The 22,024-nt window shown below is 40.7% G+C and overlaps 1 protein-coding gene across 1 annotated transcript; it reads left to right on the top strand.

The window, feature by feature from the left end:
* Positions 1-599: 599 nt before the first annotated feature.
* rps6ka4 (ribosomal protein S6 kinase, polypeptide 4) lies at positions 600-16,176 on the top strand. The gene is made up of 18 exons (XM_083927676.1): positions 600-1,565; positions 2,919-2,990; positions 3,441-3,508; positions 3,697-3,847; positions 4,011-4,126; positions 4,951-5,058; positions 5,205-5,285; positions 6,616-6,719; positions 7,134-7,284; positions 7,380-7,541; positions 8,718-8,843; positions 9,417-9,550; positions 9,674-9,767; positions 9,898-10,068; positions 11,239-11,430; positions 11,515-11,674; positions 13,646-13,809; positions 13,916-16,176. Exons 1-18 carry the CDS (start codon positions 1,478-1,480, stop codon positions 14,144-14,146), a joined length of 2,373 nt encoding a protein of 790 aa, XP_083783802.1. The 5' UTR covers positions 600-1,477; the 3' UTR covers positions 14,147-16,176.
* Positions 16,177-22,024: the final 5,848 nt, after the last annotated feature.

Raw genomic sequence — 22,024 nt, 5'->3', positions numbered from 1 at the left:
AAGACCTTACAATACCTGACTGGGGATAGGATAGGTTTATTCACTTGAGGTGGTAAACTGTTTATTCTCTTACCAGAAGGACTAGGCAACTTCATTTGGAGATGTCCCTGGAATCCCCATGTTTCTTTCTAGTGTAAAGCACACGGGACATCCAACACATACGCATTCTAGCTGCAGACAAGGTTCATGATATACATTACATTTAATTATATATATTTACATATATACATTTACCATAAGTAAGGTTCTCAAAACGTTTGAATGACGGACACATAATAAAGATATTGTGAAATCTAGAGCTTGTGCTCAGCTCACTACTAACCTGTTGTAAACTGAGGCCGGCGGCTGAAGTGTACTACCGACCATAGACCGACTTGCTCTGTTGTCGTGCGTTCACGATCAGTCGGAAAGTTGATTTTTTTAAACAAAAAATATATATACGAGTCCAATTCGATAATATCTGGGGATTATTATAATCAGAAAGCCTAGTTACGCCCCTGACCTCGCATGTAACCAGTTCTACTGAGGTTCCGCGACATGACTCCGCCCACACCGAGTGCTCACGTGACTGAGCGTCGCCCAGGTTGTGTCGAAAGCATCCTAGTGTTAGCAGTCAGCTATCCGCTGACAAAAAAATATAAAGGGAGGTGTACATATTGTTTTTATAATGGGCGAATTATTAACGTGGCTGTAGTGGAGACAAAGAAGACACGGACTTAACCACACTGTGTCTTTTCATACCCGATGTGACAGCTGATATGTGAGGAGGCCACTGTTAACATGGCGAACTAAACATCAACGGGAGCTAACGTTCAAACTTTGACGGGCAACAGCAACAACTCGTTAGCTAACTATGCTAGCTGCTAGTTCACCAACTCACTACTACCATTCCGACCAGCCAGGTGAAATGTTATTGTAGCAGTTATGCTAGCTAAGTAGCTTCATAGGTGTTTACGCAATGACCAATAACGCGTTATTCCGATTATGTAAAAACTAGCGTTAACGTTATTACTTAGTAACGTCAGCTAACTTATGAATACAGACTGTCGCTGAGCAGCTAACGTTAGCCGCTTAACTTAAACTTCACTGTAACTTAAACGTTAACGTTAATTACTCAACATCAGTACCGATCTTCTTTCTCGTAGCTAACGTAAATAGTGCCAAATAAAGCGAGCAGCAGCTGTTGGGCAGCTGTGCTTTTCTTATTAATTTCGGCCAATCACATGAGATAAATAATGCGAGACAGCAGGATGTCAAAGGCACTGGGATTAACGTCAGGGCAGCAGTATTGTCTCGAAAACACAGCTGTCCACTCGTCTCGGTTATCCTTGTAGTCTTCATAATGCAGCTATAATAGATGTTTGTAATCGCTGGACGTGCGGAGTAACACATCTTGACGTTATATACCAAATACATTTGGCTATCTAGTTCAACTTAAGCAGTCTGTATAGGCTATAGTCTCATTTTCTTTTAAGTTATGTCTGGGGACGCGTCTGATAGCAGTGATGACTCCGATACAAAAACACATGAAAAGGCCTGCACCGTCAAGCATCAGATCACCAATGGTAAGTCAAGTATACTGATTGTAATCAAGGGCGTTATGTACACTGCACAGCCACAAATACAGAAAACACTGCACACGGCAATTCATGTCATCATTCAGGTATACATATGTGAAACGTAACATTTTAAAATTGCTGAAACTTTGTCAGAAAGTTGATTAAGCTCTATAGAAATTATAATTACCACATGTAGTCGTTTTTTAGGCTGGATTTCATGGTAATGTTATATTAGATTGCGTAACATTGTAAGGTGTGAACATTTTCCTACTATGCTTGCTTCTATCATATTAGAAACACCTCTCAGTATATCTCACAAGTGCAATACAACACAGCCCCAAGATGTACCACCTTCAATCATCAACACATAAAATTGTATTGTCAATATATCGTTTGCTATTTTTCATTGCTGTGATGTGTTGCATACCATATGTGCCTTTTTTGTCACTAAGTGTATGAACAGAAGGGATTTTAAATCAGTTTGTTTTGAGTTTACTCATAAGTAATTTAGATAACCTTATCTGTACTCTCAACCGAAGAAAACAAGACCTATTGTTGCCTTATAGTTTGTTTATGGACATTGTGTATGTATCCTAGAGTATAATCTCTAGTGTAAATCTTCAGATTAAATCTACACAGACTGCTGCTGTACACTCCCTCAGTGAGTTGAGAATTCAGGTTAGTTTCAAATCCATCCATAAATGGTGATGTCACTAGATTCTTCATGAATTGTCACAGGAATGATGTGTTACTCTACTTCTGTGTAGATGAAATGCAGCAACCTTTTAATCTAAGGAGAGCAGTGTCGCAGAAAACCCTCTCATGATACAGTAGCTGCTAAATAGCGAATCTTAGAAATATTAATTGAGATAATTGAATACACATATGTTAGATATATGTCTTTCACTGTTACTTGTAAAAAGCTCTAAAAGTATTATTATGACTTTGCCATTACCAGTTTGCCTGTTTTAACAGCTTTGTCTGTTTGCAGGGTACAGAAATTGAGCAAAGGATACTCGGGGGATAATCCACTTGCTTTGCCAGGGGGCCACTTTTGCGAAATGACAGAAGCCCAGGGGCCAGTCAATAAACAAACAATACTATATATCAGATAAAATAAGCAAACACTCATTCTTTCTTTGAAATCCTATGTTGTCATTTGGTAAATTAAACACAGGAATAGGATTGGTATAAGGTGTCAAAATTGAAATTCATCCGTCAGTTCCCATTGTGAGTTAATTTATTTTCACTGTGAAATATTGGTGGACGGGCCACTCACTTTCTGTAAATCTATTACCACTATAACACTATACATGTATACCGAATGTTTCAATTGTTGTATTTTCTTTCTGCCACTAGCTAACCTCACAGGTCACACTGAGAGGGTCGGCATGGAGAACTTTGAGCTGCTCAAAGTCTTGGGCACTGGAGGTAAGTGTCTACATGAAGCATGGTATATATAAAAAATAGTTGCAGTTGTTGTCAAACCTGAAAAACTTGATTAAGACATCAGTATAAGGTACACCCAAAGCAGACAGGATGTGTTTTTCTGCCATGGTTAAATATCAGGGGGCAAAGTTTTTCTAATTGATATTTTTAGACCGTAGATTACATTCATATCCTGATTTGGGAGTTGTAAATTATTAAAAGACCATAAGTAGTATCTGAACAGACCAAATGCTGTATATTTGACTGTTATTATAGATTACATCTATAATAAATACCTATGAAAGATCTGAGAGGCTGTTCATGTCAACAAAACAACAACTGATTAGATGTGGTGTGCAGGATTGTTGTTTTTGCATACATTTCAGTTTCAATTTCACACCAGAATAACTTTGAAAGACTGGATAAAGTGGATATATTTTTGTCCTTGTCTAGCTTATGGGAAAGTCTTTTTGGTCAGGAAGAACACCGGTCATGATGTGGGCCAGCTATATGCTATGAAGGTGAGACTGTTCGTCTTAAAATATTCAACTAAATGGGATCACAAAACAATTTCTTAGATATAAATTTAAATCATTGGGCTATGTTTAAATTTCTGAACGTAAATTGTTCACTAATTTTGCTTTGTACAAAATGTATTTGGAATATTTGCACAGCACATGATGAGGTGTCATGTTGATTTGGGCCCTAGGTGTTAAAGAAAGCAGCTATTGTTCAAAAGGCAAAGACGACAGAACATACTCGCACTGAGAGGCAGGTGCTGGAGCACATCCGCCAGTCCCCCTTCCTGGTCACCCTCCACTATGCCTTTCAGACTCATAGCAAACTACATCTCATCCTGGGTGAGTGATGGCACACTACAGCTACGTTTGGAAAACTGTTGTTCCCTCAGCCTCAGCCTCTGTTTGTTGACATTTTGTGTATAATTATTTTGTGTTATGTCTATTCAAGCTCCCTCTATATTTGTGTGTGTGTCTGTGTGTGTCTGTGTGTCTGTGTGTGTAGACTATGTGAGCGGTGGGGAGATGTTCACTCATTTGTACCAGCGGGATCACTTTCCTGAGGAGGCGGTGCAGATTTATATTGGGGAAATCATCCTGGCTCTGGAGCACCTGCACAAAGTGAGTTTTTCTCCCTTCGGCTCTATAACTGAAGAATGACAAAGCAGACTTACACACTACATCAACATATCATCTTGTATATTGTTATTGTTTACGTGCTGGCAACAATATTCATTGGCCTAATTAAACATTATAGTCCTGACAAATGTAGGTGCCGTATTTTCATAATGTTTGACTATCTCCCACCATATATTTGCTAACTTTGTCTGTTGTTTGGTGCTAGACAGGAAGTCACCTCTGAGCTCTTACTTTACTGCCTGAAATACTGAGTGTTGGGCTCTTTAAACCGACCCCCCTACCTAAAGTAGATGTACATTTTGCTTAAAATCCAGGTCAGCAACTGTGGCATTGAAGGATCTGTAAGCTTAAAAAAAAAAGATGTGCACAAACTAGATACACAATATGGAAGGAAGGTAGAATGTGTGCTGGTTGTTTTGAGAACATCACAAGTACACTACAAGTTATGACCTTCAGGTTCACAGTGCAGTATTTAAATAAATACAATTCTTTCTGAAATAAACCACATAACAGAATAGGATAACGTTGACTTTTATGTTTTTTTCCCCCTGTGGATAGCATCTAATAAAATCTAATAAATCAACAGCAGCCTTGTTGAGTCATATCTCCATTTCCTGCGGTAATGTTGCAATTAAGGGTTGCGTTTCAGTTTGTGTCACTGTCCGTGCGATTGTTTACTGTGAGACGTTGAGGGATTAGAATGTTAGAAGATTAGTACTACTGAATGCGGCTGAGTAGGGGTTATAATGTATGTCATCTCATCTCATGAACATAACTGGTAAGTTTTCACTGTGATCTTTGTTCAGCTTGGGATTGTGTACCGAGACATCAAATTGGAAAACATTCTTCTAGACAGTGAAGGCCATGTGGTATTGACAGATTTCGGGCTCAGCAAGGAGTTTCTGGAAGAAGAGGTATGTAAACAAAATACCAAAAATCTAAACATGAGGACAACGATACATGATTGGGTGTTAAATGTTATCACAATCATATAATATTTTGTTCATGCAAGATTTGTTTTTTATAGCTAGACTGTATCTTCCTTTTCCCCTCATAACAGAAGGAAAGGACCTACTCTTTCTGTGGCACCATTGAATACATGGCGCCTGAAATCATCAGGGGCAAATCTGGGCATGGCAAGGTAAGACACTAAGGCAGCAAGCACTGGTGTTCAGTGTTCATATTATTTTTGTTCATGTTAGAGATTGTAAAGAAGATGTGGTGGTGTGAGGTCATTGTTCCATTGAGATCCATTTTGACTTGAAAATGTAGCTGTAGATATTTAAATTGCAGTTAAAGACTAAAGGCCGTAAGTCTAATGACCTGGGGTAACTAGTTATTTCAATACTCATACTCTCATGAAGATGTTTAACTCTCAACAGATTTCATATAGATAATGTTTAACTTAAGTGTTTTAAGTTAAATGTTGATGTCAGTGGTTTACCAATTGTTATTTTGGTGTAATGAAGAGTAATGGTGTCAGTGACCTAGGTGCTGATTGATAGAGAGTGGACCCGAGGCAAAATACTTTCTGTTATGCATTATATGTATCCCTTTTCATCTGATTTGTATGGCATTCTATTCCAGTTGTAGGTTTTATTTGTATTTTACCATATTGTTGTAAAGCACTTCCTGCTGCATTTCTTGTATGAAAGATGCCAAACATGTAAAGTTTATGACTCTTTATTTCAATAAATAATCATTAAGCATTTACAAGTTATACATTTATCAACCACAATTTAACAACAGGCAGCAGCAAAGAAACCGTCCCATTGTGTATGCTTTAGTGACCTATAAAATGTGTAAATAACTATTAAAAATCAACAAATCTTTACACAAAATTAAAAAGGCTGTTCTCCGAATAAATATAACGACAAACAAACCAATCTACCTCACAACTACAAAATAGGCAACAGTTGCAACAACTCTCCTCTATTCTGCTCACTTCACATCACACCAGGAGTCTCCCTGGGATACCTCCCCAGGCTGTATTTCTCAAATCCACCTTGAGCACAGCTGCTACACTATCTCTCCCTCTATCTCTCATACACACACACGGACACACACACGCATGCACACTAGACAAGCTTGCTTTTTGTTAAGTTATTAAGCTTTATGGTGGGCTGTGCTGTATTGAGATGTTTTAATGGTGTCACCCATGAAGGCAGGTCGGGGAGACGTTGATGCTGCTCTGCAGGGCGCTCAATTTGCGTGCGTTATCTGTAGTCGAAGAGAGATGGGCAGGGGGCTGTGGCTTGTGTGGTCTCACAGAATTAGAATTCACATGCAGTTGTCTGGCTTTACGACACACTTAGATCAAAGATACGATTGACATTTCTGATTATGTGAGACAGTCAGTATCATAATAGAAAACCCAGGTTCCACTGAATAAATACACAGTGGATGCCTTATCTGCTCATATGCTGTCCTCTTTCAGGCTGTAATGTTTTTTAATCCATCCTCTCCATCAGTCAGTAGATTGGTGGAGCCTTGGGATCCTGATGTTTGAGCTTCTGACGGGTGCATCTCCTTTCACCTTGGAGGGGGAGAGGAACACCCAGAGTGAGGTGTCAAAGTGAGTGCTGTTAACTCCATCTCCATAAAACATGTATTCAAATTTCCAATCTTACTTGTTCTCAAAAAAGTATCTCAGGCATTGGGCATGGGCATTGGGCATTGGGCATGGGCATTGGGCATGGGCATGGGCATCGGGCATTGGGCATGGACATTGGGCATGGGCATTGGGCATGGGCATTGGGCATGGGCATTGGGCATGGACATTGGGCATGGGCATTGGGCATGGACATTGGGCATTGTACCTTCTCTCATTAATCTAGCCCAAATTGCAATCACATAATTATACATGCGGTTGTCTTAAAGCTGTTATAGGATTGTGTCAGTATGTGACAGTATCTTGTGATGGTGCTATGTTAACAAAATAGACATTATTTTATTGCCTTGACCATCTTTTTCACCCCTCTTCCATCAGACGTATTCTGCGCTGTGATCCACCGTTCCCCTCCATGATTGGACCCACTGCTCAGGACCTGCTCAGGAAGTTGTTGGTGAAAGATCCCCACAGGAGGCTGGGCTCTGGGCCGCGAGGGTCTGAGGATATCAAAGCACATGCCTTCTTCAAGGTCCCACTTCCCCCAACTGTCAGTCACTCCTATTTCTAGATTTTCCCATGTCATTCATCCATAACTCTTTCCACCTGCTTTTTGTTTCCTAACAGGGACTTAACTGGGCTGACCTAGCACAGAAGAAGGTGTCAAGTCCATTCAAGCCAGAGTTGAAGAGTGAACTTGACGTAGGGAACTTTGCTGAAGAATTCACTGGAATGGATCCTGTCTACTCTCCGGCGAGCACGCCGCCAAGCACTGACCGCCTGTTCCAGGTAAGTCTTTGCTGTCTCAACCTTGACCCTTTTTAAAAGCTGAATTTCCAGAATAAAAGACCTAGTACTGCTAGACTGGGTTTCCCCACCCCCTTCTGCTGGAGATTTGAATTTGCTCTGCACAAGGGTCTGGAAAAGAGCAGGTCTATTCCTCCTGTTTCCTATCCCCTTTTTTCTGGATCCAATCACCAAGCTGGCTTTTTTCATCTGGTGCGCTATTGGCTGGTTTTGTGTTTACACTATGGCAGCCACCGAAGCGCATCAACCGCTCCCTATTGGTGCCGTTTTAAATTATATCAGTGGAAAACTTTGAAAACTGAGCAGAAACTTGCCCTGGATCAAGTCCTCCAAAGAAAGGATGTATTTGCCTAACTGCCAACTGTTTTTTGTAAAAGTTGAATATACCGGTTAGCCCCGCTGGCAGCCAAACGACAACGTTCCAGATCAGTTGGTCTGAGTTATTGAAGGACCGTCCAACTGGCGCAGCCATTTGAACTATGCCCACCTCTTGTGCAGAGGAAAATGACAGCAGCCTTCCCAGACCAAGTTCAGTCACTACTACTATAGCAATAGCCAGGCTATAGTAATGCCATATGGAAATAACATTCTGACCAAGTGAGTGATCGCCTTATAGTAAATCAGATTGTGGTATAAGATGTTTTAATATCTCTATGAATACAGTTTGTGTTTGGGATAGAGGTGGGGGAAAAAAATTGATGCTTAGACGTGTTGCGGTTCTCTTGAAAGATTATGTCTCGATGAAATTGGTCAATAATTAGAAATTAACCCCACTACAATGTGCCTTTGTGTGTCAATTCAACTTGTTGTAATTCCCAACTCATCCCATACAAACGTTTGGTCACATTTAAGTCTGGTATAAATACATACAAATCCATTTTACGTTTACTCCCATAATGCAAATTGTGTTTAACTGAACTAAAGATAAGTAGGTTGTAGAAGTAAATTCATCTGCTATTTTTTTATTATGGATCATTGCATCAAACTTTATGCTTTAAAAGTAGTCACAGTCTCTCTCTCTCTCTCTCTCTCTCTCTCTCTCTCTCTCTCTCTCTCTCTCTCTCTCTCTCTCTCTCTCTCTCTCTCTCTCTCTCTCTCTCTCTCTCTCTCTCTCTCTCTCTCTGTAATAAATCTAACATGACTTCTCTGCCATTTTAGGGTTACTCCTTTATCGCTCCCTCTATCCTGTTCAACAAGAACGCTGTCATGGGAGACTTTGTACAATCCCAGATTGGCGCTGATCGTCCAGCTTCAGCTTCTGTCCAACGCAGTGCAATGTTAGAGGTACGGCTCTTCATCCATTGGATCTTCTCTAAAAGCCAGTTTGGGTTAAAAATCTTATCTTTATTGGAAGCCCTTCTATAATCTAGAAAGATGTAAGATAGCATCTAAAAAATGTCAGCAGTGTTTGTTAATTAGGGCAGACAGGAAGGAAGAGAGAAAGAGAAACTAGTTTATTAACCAAAGGTGACTTACCTAATTTCACAGCATGTTTAGTCATATTTCATCTGGGGCTGGGCAATAATGAAGAAATATTACAGTTGTCAGGAGACTTTATTCTAATGGTATTTTACAGTATAATGTGGTCAGGAATGGAAAATCTCAGGTCAGCTTGTCTAGTTGATTTTTATCACATTAGACTGCATAAATCCAAACATTTTCCTCTATAGCAAAGCCCTCTTAGGCACATAAATATTGACTTTTCAGGTCGTTTCACATATTAGCCAGTGTGCACCAAAGTCAGGTCCTATATAACACTGCTGGAAGCCATGTCCTTTTAGACAAGGGGAAAAACACAAACACAGCACATCTCCTTTAACAGCTCAATGTGACTCATACCATCCCTTCTTTGTTCAGGAATCACAGTTTTTTCAGCACTATGAGCTGTGCCTTCATGGGCCACCTCTGGGTGAGGGTAGCTTCTCTGTGTGCAGGAAATGCCGACACAAGCAAAGTGGCCATGAGTACGCGGTCAAGATTGTCAGCCGCAGGTGAGTGGAGATGCTGCTACACTGTGTTGAGTGCGTGTACCCAACTTTGCTTTATAATGTCACTGTATCAATGTCTGATGGTTTAAGTCACAGAATGTTCTTGTTAACATGTGACTGTGTTAGGATGGAGGCAAACACCCAGAGGGAAGTTGCTGCCTTGAGGCAATGCGAGAGTCACCCAAACATCGTCAAGCTGTATGGAGTCTATACTGATCAGGTACAGTGGAGGAGACCCACATAATCACGACAAATAGTGAATATGCTGTGCTTTCTCTAAATAATGGAATCTTAAGCAATGTGCAACAACTAAAACACGGCATGGACTCTTCTTTTCTCTCCTCTGTTAGTACCACACATATTTAGTGATGGAGCTTCTGCAAGGTGGAGAGTTGCTCGAAAGAATCAAGAAGAAGAAACTCTTTGGAGAGGCAGAGGCCAGTCAGCTGTTACAGAGCCTGGTCTCAGCTGTCGGCTTCATGCACGAGGCTGGAGTTGTGCACAGAGACCTCAAACCAGAGGTGTGTTGGCCTCTGATGACTTAATTCATTCCTTAAAATATACAGTCTCTCATTTTAGAAAACAAGTTCAGCGATGACTCGGCTCTAATGACACAACAGCATCGAGCATTGTCTTGTGCACCCGCGTGTATGATTGATTCTTTTCATCAGTCTAAATTCATTACAGCCATAATTCTGCTATATCACATCATATTGCAATTCAAAATTCATTTTACTAATTATTATTTAATTTTTTTCCAGTCAGATGTTAGAAAGGAAGCCATGGAGTGTGGAATTATTGGCTCGAGTAATGTGGTGAGAGAGAGAATTAGTGGGAAGGAGAACAGAGTGAAGTTTTAATTCTCAGTATTTTTCCACTGTAAACTGCATGGGTTCTGTGTGCCCCTAGGAGTTCTCACATAAACTGGCTGAATACAGAGTTCTAACCATCCAGTTTGATGTGTAGGGATGTTGGTGTGTTTTTTGCAGCATCATTTGCACATGAGTTAATAGGGGTAAACACAGTGGACAACAGTGCATAATGTCTCTACTGCGGTGCGGCACTTTTCAAAATGAAGGCTGCAGATTTATCACACACATCCTGCTGTCTTCAGATGGCTTTTGGACTTAATTAACTTAAGGAGAAGGCTTTCATATAGTATACAGCATCTGTGAATGACAGATAGTGGTAACAATCACCCATTAACTTTTATTTCCTCACAGAGTGTTTTATCAGGACGTCTGGCGTAATCGCATAAACTTTTATTTTTGGTGCCAATCTAAATGCATTTACTGGTTGGAGAGTGTTCAATTAAAATTGCTTATCTACATAATTCCGTAATTCCTGCACATTTCTTCTTAATTATTGAGTTTGCGCTTGTGTGCAGAATTCAGAAATATGGTCACAAGAGTGATGTGGAAATAGCTGTTACCCTCCGGCATCCATTCTAATTTTCACAAAAAAATCAGCAACTAATTTTGTGACACCTCATTTGTCTTTTTCCTCTCTTCTCCCACCTTTGCACTGTATGTGCTGTAAAGCATACATTAAGGTCAGGGACATACCAGCTTGCAGTATTCAGTGGTTTTACTGGATTATGGCTATTCAGTAGTCTTTTCCCTTGCACTGGGCTTAAAAGTAAAAGAAAAATGAGCAAAGATGGTTATGGATATTATTTGTTTGCCTTGCAGAATGTTCTGTTTGCAGATGAGGCGGCGGACTCCGTGCTGAAAGTAATAGATTTTGGATTTGCCCGCCTGTGCCCTGCAGGCAGCGCCCCGCTGCAGACTCCCTGCTTCACGCTGCAGTACGCTGCACCTGAACTTTTTGAGAGTGCAGGATACGACAAAGCCTGTGACCTCTGGAGTCTTGGAGTCATCCTGGTAATTTGGCCTAAAACCGCTGATTCTCACACACCAGTAAGGCTAACTGAAGCACTAATGACTGTCTGCATGTGTTTTCATCAGTACACCATGCTGTCAGGCCAGGTGCCATTTCACAGTGAGCAGCGGGGGATGACCTCATCATATGCGGCTGACATCATGCAAAAGATTAAAGAGGGTGATTTCTCATTGGAGGGGGAAGCCTGGAAGGGCGTATCAGAGGACGCCAAAGAGCTCGTTAAAGGTATGTAATATAGTAAGTCTTGAGTGACACATTTGTGGTTTGCCTTATCCCATCGCGGCTGGGATTTGCATGTCCATTACAACAGGGCGACCTGCTTGAAGGTGGGTTTAGTGGTGGGGCTGTGGCTCTATTATAGCTCTGTATTTTTAGTATTTTATATTTTTAGTTTGTTAAAAAGTACCTAAATTAACAAACATGCAGGATATTAATACAGACGTTCCTGTGTTAAAACATCTGCTGTTGCTATTTAGTAGCCAGCAAGTGAGTGGTCAAGAAGCTGCTAAAAAACGGTGATAAACACATTTCATTTTCTATCAATTTTTCCACAATAAATGTCCCCTGTTATTTTGTTATTTAAATACTTTTATTGTGAAGCAGCAAAATCAGGAAATGTGGGGTTTTCAACAGCAGTAATTTAACACGACTCAGACACCGCTGAAATATAGCGAAACTATAAATAAAGATATCTGAAAGTTCAAACAGGGTTGCAGGAAAGAAACTTGACTCAAAACCACAGAGATTTGGTTAGAAAAGTACTGTGAGCTGAACACACAGAGACTTTAAAAAAACCTTTCTCACTGCTCTCCTGCTGCACAGACATGAGTTGAGTCTTCTTTGAGGGGGTGAAGGAGGGTCTGCTGCAGTCGATGAGACATTACAGCAGCCCCTTGGAGGGGGGTCGGTGCGCTTTGGCCCCTAGTCTTTAGAAGGTCCATCTCTGGCGTGTCTTGGGTTACGTCCACACGATCGTAGACCTTTTTTTTTCTCTGTCGTTCTTAAAAAGTTTTCCGTCCACACTGCCTTGGCTCAAGAAATATCTGTGTTCACATGAAACCAGTGAACCGACCTCAAACGCTGTAGAACATATGCCAGGCCTGGATGTGGCGCTGTAACTGCCACAGAAATACACCAACAACGGAGAAGAAGAGACAGGGAGACACTGTGTATAATCGAAGAAGAAGAGACGGAGACGCTATGTAGGCTATAATCCAAACACCGGCGAGTTTGTTGCCAAATCTGGCGACTTCACAAATCCTCATCCATCCTATAGAGAATTCCAGTGACTGTTTCTGGTGTTGTTGGAGACTTGCGTGGTGTTTTGGAGACTCTGATGTACCAGTCACTGCAGTCAGTGTCCTCAACGTGCAGTGGGTGCTGCTGTGAGCCCCTTCCCCGTCCCAAAGCACTCACAGCCGGGCACTGTCTCTAGATTTAGTGACTTTTCAGACCTTCCTGGCAACTTTATTTATAAAAAGCGACTATGGACCAATTTAGCGACTTATTCAGACCATCAGGGAAAAGGGAGAAACATATGGTCAACCTAATTCATTCCCATGCATGTGGCTCAGAGTAGAGTTCAGTCTGCGGGTCTGTGTTTCTCTCTTCTCGCATCAGCACTTTTGTAATTATGTGACGCCACGGGGGTTAGAGGCCAGAGTTGGGGTGATGACGTCATCGTTAACAAACTATGTGGCTTCACGACAACGCCACAGGGGGCGTTTTCAAATCTTCCCACACTGGGACCCGATTTCAAAAGAAACTGTTTTTAGGCTCCGATAAAGCCGACTGCATGTGGATGGTCGGCCAAACCAAAACAAAAGTCGTGCGGTTACAGGAAAACGCATCTCCGTGTGGACAGGGTCCTGGTGTGCTAAAACTAATGGAAATCAGCATGGCATTGTTTGGTCCGTGCAAATGGAAAAACCCAGTTAGTTATTTTGGCCACATTAAATAGCACATGTACTACATGTAGTGCGTACTTTGGTGGAGTTTCTGCCTGCCCTGTTGCAGAATGTGATTGTGGAAGGTTTAGGGAGTTCCCACTGTCCCACCAGGACTTGTCAGCAGTCAGAGAAATGTTTTTTTACACACCCCCTTTTTCCAAGTCATCTTGTTTCGTCTTCGTCCTTTATATCTATGTGTTGCGTTCTCTTGTCTTTGTGGTTCTAACCCTGTCCTCTATGATTTTAGGCCTACTGACAGTGGACCCAGAGATGCGTCTTAAACTTTCTGATCTGAAAGAGAACAGCTGGCTGCAGGGCGGAGCATCCATGTCCACCACTCCGTTGTGCACTCCAGATGTGCTAGAGTCTAGTGGGCCTACAGTCCGCACCTACGTCAATGCCACCTACAAGGTAATAGCATTCTGTCCAAAATTTTTCAAAGTTCTTCAAATATATGATTGCATGAACTTAATGTGTCTCTTCTTACTTTTCTCTGGCCATGTCCCTCCATCACCAGGCTTTCAATCGGGGTAAGAGAGAGGGCTTCTTTCTGAAAAGTGTCGACAATGCTCCTCTCGCAAAACGCAGAAAACTGAAGATGACAAGTACAGGTGTAGAGACCCGATGGAGTTCATCCTCATCCTCCTCCTCTTCTTCCACCTCCTCCTCAGCCTCCGCTTCTGCCTCTGCCGCTGCAACAGCATCAAAAATCCAGCCAAAGCTGACTGTGACTCCAAAGCAGAGCTAGCCTTAATGGCAGGGGAGAGAACAGAGGGGGAAAAAACATACCGACAAACCAAATGACTGGTTTAGGTTAGTGTTAAGTTGTCAATACATAATTGAATTCCATGTTTTAACAGCAAAACTTAATTAATTAAGTTTAATCTTACCATATTCTACACAAACCAAACTGTATTTTCTTTGAATGGATGGAATGGAAGATGGGAGATGTCTAGTTTGGCATCTTTAAGATGAACGGAATATGTGGCCTTGAGAAAGATATAATCATTCAGTATTAGCTTACCATATTATGGTGATATCACACTAAAAAATGAGACATTTACCTATTTTCAATGAGGGTAAAAAACAGTGCCTGGCTATATAGGGATAAAGGGAAAAAGGAGCCATAATGAGCAGAAGCCATATACACAGCAAGGCAGTGAATACATCAAATGAGTTGTTGTTAATACACACAAATTTGCACATAGCAAATGAATAGTCCTTCCAGAAATTTGAAGGCTTAATCATTCGATTGTATCTAGTTATTTAGAACTTTTCTGTGTATGATTTGCAAAAATCTGCAAAAGTTTGGCCACAATTCCTGTGCCACAGGCACTCTTTTCTGTAAAGACAGCAGTATTGTGTAAACTTACAGTTAGCTGTTGTACTATTTGCAGAGAATGTAAATGATCAAAGAGTAAAAGGAAAAGGGCAAATTCCTGGAAGGACTGAGCGCAGAGGGAAATGCTTAGATATGTATACCCTTGGAGATGGCCGAGGATGCTTTGTAGAAACCTATTGGATGCCGTTTTAGTTGGGTCAGTCGTCAGAGCTCTGACTTTGCAAAGCAGTTGCACCTCCAACACACAAACAACTCTACAGATCCCTTTGAACCCAAAGTGGGGCGAATGTCTTGTTCGATGGTTCTGATAAAGTATCTTGGCTAACAATCAGAGTTTGACTTGAAGTGGTGGCAGTACTAACACGTGCCCAACGGTAGCACCTGTAAACACATGAAGACACAGAAGCAGTCATGAAATAGAGTGCGGTTTTCGCCTCACGCTCGCTGTAAATTGCTCGCATTATTGTATCTAGCATGCTAATCTGTTGTGATGATGAACTGTAAGAACTTTTTCTATCTCTTTTTCTATCTTCTTCTTGGTGATTTTGCGAGTACATTGCCTTGAGCTTGTGGATTTTAAAAGGGTATTACATTTTCCTGTTGCCCTATCAGACCAGCGTCACATGCGACCATCACAAATACGATCTGATTTGATACATTTAAATATTGTTGCCCCTCACTTACAGCTTGTTTTCACCTGGGCTTTAAGGGTCACCCAAATATGTCTTTTTTACAGATATGGTTTTAAAACATTGTATGGCTTTCAAATGAAATGAGACGCCTAATCATGACTTTAATATGGTTCAATGAGACCATCCTGCAAGTTCTGTATATACTCATCTTTGATTTAGAGCGAAAAGGAAACGATGTAATGTAATGATTGAGAACTTTTCATGGTATATTAGTCTCCTGATGTATTTTTATTGGATTTCTTTTTTTTACGTGTTGCACAGTCAGTTGATCAATTAAACACATTTCAGCTTTAATGGTGCTTTCACTGATATTTATTACATGTAATTGATTTTAATGCCGTGGTAATGGGATTGATGATTAAATTGGCTCTTGTCGTTTACCCAAGCTTTGTGTGTGTGTGTGTGTGCGTGTGAGAAAGCATGAATGGCGCTGGGATGTTGGTTGTACTGATATTTCTGTACCACATGAAGCATTATTGCTGTATTATGTATTATTTTCTTGTTGTTTGCCACCTCTGTCTGTTTAAAGGTAACTGGTTGTGTTTGAACATTTTTACTTAAGAACCTGCTTTTATTGGTGTTGATATTGTTTTGTTGTAGTAAATGATATCTTTCTGTTTCTCTTTCTTTTTTTTGAGCATTACTATTTTACTGAGATGCACTGTCACTGATGTTGTAACTGGGAATTTATCTTTTACACCAACATTTTTTTGGTTGGTGGAAAATAAACGTTACTTTTAAATAGATGGTTGTGTGTTTTGTCTTTTGAGTGCTGTAGCTGTTTTTTAAATGCCTGTGATCAGAGAGCATGGTCAGCACGAGCGGCCAACACTGAGATCCATGAATAGTGATGGTGAGACTTTGAATTATTGATACGTAAGTGTGCAAACACAATCAATTATACAGGAAGTTTGATAACCTTTTCCATTTGACAGAAGCCATCCCAATAATGTACCTGTTGCATAACGGAGAGGGGAAAATATCAGTACTTTAATTAGTTTCAGACAACAGGAATAGTTTTGAGTTTTGCTCCTCCTGATATGATATATCATCTATAAACTCAAAATCTATGCTGTTTAAATGTCTCTTAAATCCCCTATTCAATCTCAATTTTACACTAGACTTGTCCAACACAGTCGGTATTGTTCATGGAGGCTTTATAAAGGTCCCTGTTTCAAAAAGGACAGTAAATAATAGGGGTTAAAGGGTCCTGTATTTAGGGTGAGCGCTTCAGCCTGGCTGCTATGAACCAGGCCAATCAAACAGGGCACTCTTTCTACCTTAGGGCTTTCATTGGTAAAACTTTATAACCCGACCCGCCACTTATAACCTGGCATAGTGTAATAGGTTCATCAACCACTACTTATAAATAATTAGTGTTTCCTACTGGTACTTAAAAGTAGGTACAGCAGAACAATATGAATTTCAGCAGTAATGATAAATGACTTATTCTGGCACAGGAACACCTGTACAAAATATATATAATGTTTGGTACAGTTGTTTTCCACTGTACATTAAACCAAAGATGACTCTCCAATTCTATTTCTTAGTTTCACTGTTGCTAAAGGGAGCTACAATATCCCATTGTGTGTAATGAGTTTACTGAACCATTAGATGGCTGCTGTGTGCTATCCTGTGTCCTTTGTCTCCTGTTTGATTTCATGCCGTGGCAGGTGTTCCCTCTCTCACTTGCTCACTTCTGTGAGAGATGTGAATACGTCACTGTGCTCAATAAAATTCAACTGGAATCAAGATTCTTTGCAAAATGCCTCATATTGGATTACTTGATTGTTCTATTACTCATCTAATAAATGATGCGCTGCATAACGGTCAGTGGCATTGGATTAGACACGCTACATTTCCCCATTAGACCACGTGAATGTTTGAAGCATTGCTCGGGACAAGACAGCAATTAACAGCACAGGGCACAGGGAACAGGACACGGCCGACACAGGGCAGGACACAAAGGGGCGTAGTGGCCACCTTATCATACAAGACCTTCACCGCTCTTGACAAGACACTAAATTACCCCCTTTCTCATGTACCATCCAAGCCAGGAGCCTGTTAAGAGAAGCACTGAGCAAAGACTAAGACTGAGTGACAGAGCTGAGCGAGACACCCCTGTGGCCTTTGTGCTGGATGTAGTTCCCTTTTCTTAGGCACAGCAGGCTAACATGATAACAACAACAAAGTGACAGTACCACTACTACTTGCTTGTTTTGTTCTTTAACTAGGTATAACCATGTTCACCATTTTGAGGGGTGTAAGAAAATATCCTGATATTATATTTTGTGACGCTAGATTAAATTCTCAAAAGACACAATCAATTTTTAATCAATAGTTTACATGCATGGCAGTGGTTCATGTTGTGTTTAAGATCCAACTGTTCTGACTGCATTAAGAAGTCAAAAATAAATGGTGTGTGCTTTGTACTAAGACGGATCCTAAAATTAGATTTCCTTTTTTTCCAGCCTTAACCATCTCAGTTACTAGCATTTGCTAATTAGCACTAAACATGAAATGCAGCTCAGGTTGATGGTGTTGCAGTTATTCAGTCATTAATGTGTGCTGGATGAAAAGTGAGTCATCTTTCGAGCTCCATGAATATCTGTACCAGATTCCAACACATTTCATGGGATAGTTATAGAGGTATTTCAGTCTGGACCAAAGCAGTGTACCCACAGATCGCCATTGCCATTGAGCCACAAAAGGTGATATTATATTGGTGGTGATGATGCATGTGATAGCACAAAAGCAAGGAGAAACCAATAAAACAGATTGGCATGCTTTGCAGCCCGCTCATTGATCGCTGGCAGCAGATGAATTCCCAGCTGAGCCTCTGGGCTAATCAAACTCTTCGCTTCACATATTCTACAGACTGTGCGCTGCAGCAAAGGCTGCTGTTATTGGCACCGCATCACTTACAAACAGCTGCACTTTCTGAAGGGCAAGACTTTTGTCTCTGCAGGAGGACATAAATGTTTACTCATAAAAGTCACACTTTCATACACAAGAAGAACGAGAGCCAACAAACTGCTGGGGGAAAACAGCTCTGTTGGCAAGGGGAATTGAAACTATGTTTAGATTTAGCAAGGAATTAAATATTTATTAGAAGGTAGAATTAAAGTGTCATCTTAAACATATTAACAGTTCTGCAGACACCCGTGAAAGTGCCATAAAAGCTGTTATTTGCTTTCTAGTAACAATTTGCACCGTACCAAAAAGTAAAGAAGAAGCGATGCATTTATAGATGTGAACAACAATATTTTGTAATGGGTGACATTTCTTCGTAGTGTGAACCCTAAGAGCTTTAATGAAGCCATGAAATATAATGTTGCATTAAAAACAGGTCTGTACTGGTGGCTGCTCTTACTGGGTCTATGTAAATCATAAATAAGTCATAGAGTGTGGTCTATACCTACTCTGTAAAGTGTCCTGAGATAACTTTTGTTATGATTTGGCACTATAAATAAAAGTGAATTGAATTGAATTGCATTGTTCTTGTACAGCTATCCAGCAATTCAATTCAAATTTATTTACAGTGCCAAATCATAACAAAAGTTATCTCAGGACACTTTACAGAGTAGGTAAAGACCACACTCTATGACTTATTTATGATTTACATAGACCCAACAATTCCCCCGTAGAGTACAGTGGCAACGAAAACCTTCCCTATAACAGGCAGGAACGTCAGACAGACCCAGCTCTGTGGAGGACGGACATCTGTCTGCACCGGTTGGGGAGGAAGAAAAGGAGAGAGAAAGAGAGAAAAGACGGACAGATGGACAGAGAGAGACAAGCAGTGTAAGCTTCATGTTTAAAATTGTAAACTAAGTATTTCAACTGATGACGGTGCTTAATTAAATATTTTACAGGCTATTAAAATATGTGGTTTGTGATAATAAATGCATGCCGGGAAATGTTGCTCTCAATGCTCTATTAGTTCACTGATAAGTTTCATGAACTCTGACGCTGTCCGTGGTCCTGAGCGCTGCACCATAAATTCCACACCACCGGGGGTCAGTAGGGGACTTGGCACTGACAGCACCAGAGCCACAGTGAGCGATTGACAAACGATGGATAACATGAATATAATGTGTCATTGAGTCATTAATCAAATCAATTCCCGGGTGGATGATTTGCGCAGAATAAATGTAATATATTGAGCATGACAAAGACGGATCTGGATGGAACACAAGCTCAAAATCATCAATTACAGTCTGTACAGCTTGGAAGTGACCCAAGAACTGAGAGCACTTCTTTCAGTCAGCAGCGTACACACACAAAAGGGGAAACGTTTGCCAGTAGCATCATCATGCTGTGGGAATTCACTTATTGATGAGTTTTCAGAGCAGATCACACATACAGATTATTACGTAATACTTCATTTTCCCTAAACAGCTTTCTGGTAGATTACTTCAGGGGTCAGTAAGGTCGGTTAGTCTGCCCTGGAAACGATTAGCCAACGCCATATTTCCCTCTTGGCGTCTCCTATCTTATTCCTTGCAGGCCCCAAACACAGATACAGACTTTAATGGTCACCGTCACTCTGTAACGTTCTGCGTTTCCTAGCCGGTGTGGATCCTTAATGTCATGTTTATATAAGTATAAGACTCTGATCTTTACTGTTGAGCCTCAGAATGGAGGTGGCTTCACGCACTATTTTGTGTCGACGACTCTTCTGTTTCTCCTTGATCAAGAATAATTAAACTTCTTCAGTATCAGACATACAGGACTGGCATTTTGTCTTCTTTGTGGCACTACAACAAATTCTCCCTAACACAGATGGTCTTAGATTCCTCTATTAAACAGATCAATAGTGAAAATGTGTTTGAGTTGTGTATGGGCTCCATGTGAAAACTGTGGAGTTCAAGTGTAAACCGTCTGTAATAAACTGAGGTTGTATATGAAAGAAGAAAGCAGGGACCATTTAATGAAAAATATTGTTGAATAGCATTCTGGGAATAGTAGGATCCAGACCTTTTGAAGCTTGACCTTAAGTGACCTGAAGTGAGGATTTCCCACCAAGTTTGACCATTCTTATTTTCACTCTTTCTCCCAGCAGTCCTCCCAACTTAATGGCTGTCTATAATTAAATCTCCAGAAAACCCCTTTAAACACAAAGTCACCATTTTGCTCTCTTTAAATCTATGCATGTCGCTTTAGCAGGGTCAATTAACGCCAGAACAAGAAAGCAGGCAGGAATACTAAACGTGTCATGATACAGGTGTTGTTCACAATGTTCACAAAAAGTAATTTGAGCTCCAAAATGTCAGGGTCTAAGTTTAGAACTGGATGACCATGCATTTTTACTTTGAGTTGATGTCATTGTGTTGAAGAGGTTTCATTAACCTGAGGGTCAACGCATTTTCATAGCTAACAGCTTCCTTTAATTGAAGTTAGAAATTAAAAACAACAAGTTAAGAGGTTTTCACCTGGCAGCTGTGGCAGCTTATAAATGAACGTACGTAGGCTGAATGATAACTTTTCAGCTAATGAGTGAATCATCTTTCTCTCTGTATTGTGGGTGAAAGTGAAAAGCATGCTTAAGCTTTATGTGCATCATCCGCCGACAACCTTGTGTTGGAGGACGAGTAAGAATGGTCCTCTGTCATGTGTGTTCACTTCCTCCCTCTTAACTTTGTCCTCCTCTGACTCTGTGGCATTTACACAAGCAACTTTAATTTTGCAGTAGCTAACATCTGTGAATAGATGTCAGAAAACTGACTCATGCAAGTGCGCACGGAGCTGCTCTCACTTAATAATGAAGGTCGACTCAAGAGATACTGAGAGGATGGAGCATATGTATTTCTCCAGCAGTAGCCTTTCTTTGCTACAGTATATTGACTGAGAGCATAGCAATGGAGCTAAAAAAAGAGTGAACCTGCGATGCCTTATGAATATGTTGACGCAATGGGATTTCTGTTATGAGGCACGTATTGGATAGAAAGGTCTTTACTTCTCTTCACCCCACACGCTCCACTCTAGTAAAAGAGCCTTCACTAACAGACAGGTTCTCAGAACAGAGAAACTATGTATCGATTCAGCAGCTAAAAAGGCATTTTCAAGGCACATCCCATTCAAAAAGCCCTCCCTGCGCTTTTTACTCCACCAGATCCATTAACCTCACCCTAACCCTCTGGCACCCATAACCCCTCTCAGTGTCTTTTAACCCCGTCCACTTTATTCTCATCCCATCATTTCTGGTTGAGCTGAGATATGATCATTACGTTTCCGCACACGTCCGTCCGAAGGCAGGGTTGTGCAGTGATACAAATACCAGTGTAATGCATGTTGTAAAAATGTAAAATCACCAGAGGTAATATCCGGAGGACAGTAACATCCACTTTAACAAGCCCGCTCAGACTGTTATGGATTCAGTTGGCAGCAGTGATGCCGTGTACAAACAAATAGCCCAAGTCTGTAAAAATAGGTAAACGTTATTGCAGCATATAAAACAAATCTCACCAGAGCTTCAGCAGGGCAGACCTGAATATATGATGAAGCATCTTTTACACATGTTGAATATGTTAAACCTAGAGTGTGTGAGTGAGCTTTCAGGAAGAGCAGGAAGGAGCAGAGAAAAATGAAA

Source organism: Echiichthys vipera, assembly GCF_963691815.1.
Source record: "Echiichthys vipera genome assembly, chromosome: 14".
Lineage (NCBI taxonomy): Eukaryota > Metazoa > Chordata > Actinopteri > Perciformes > Trachinidae > Echiichthys > Echiichthys vipera.
The sequence above is the reverse complement of the archived record's forward strand: the minus strand, read 5'-3'. Positions and strand labels throughout refer to the sequence as shown.

Coding starts and splice junctions, on each gene's coding strand:
- rps6ka4 (XM_083927676.1), top strand. CDS start 1,478: ATGTCTGGGGACGCGTCTGATAGCAGTGATGACTCCGATACAAAAACA. Junction 7,542..8,717: donor GCACTGACCGCCTGTTCCAG/GTAAGTCTTTGC, acceptor CTGCCATTTTAG/GGTTACTCCTTTATCGCTCC. Junction 13,810..13,915: donor ACGTCAATGCCACCTACAAG/GTAATAGCATTC, acceptor CTCCATCACCAG/GCTTTCAATCGGGGTAAGAG.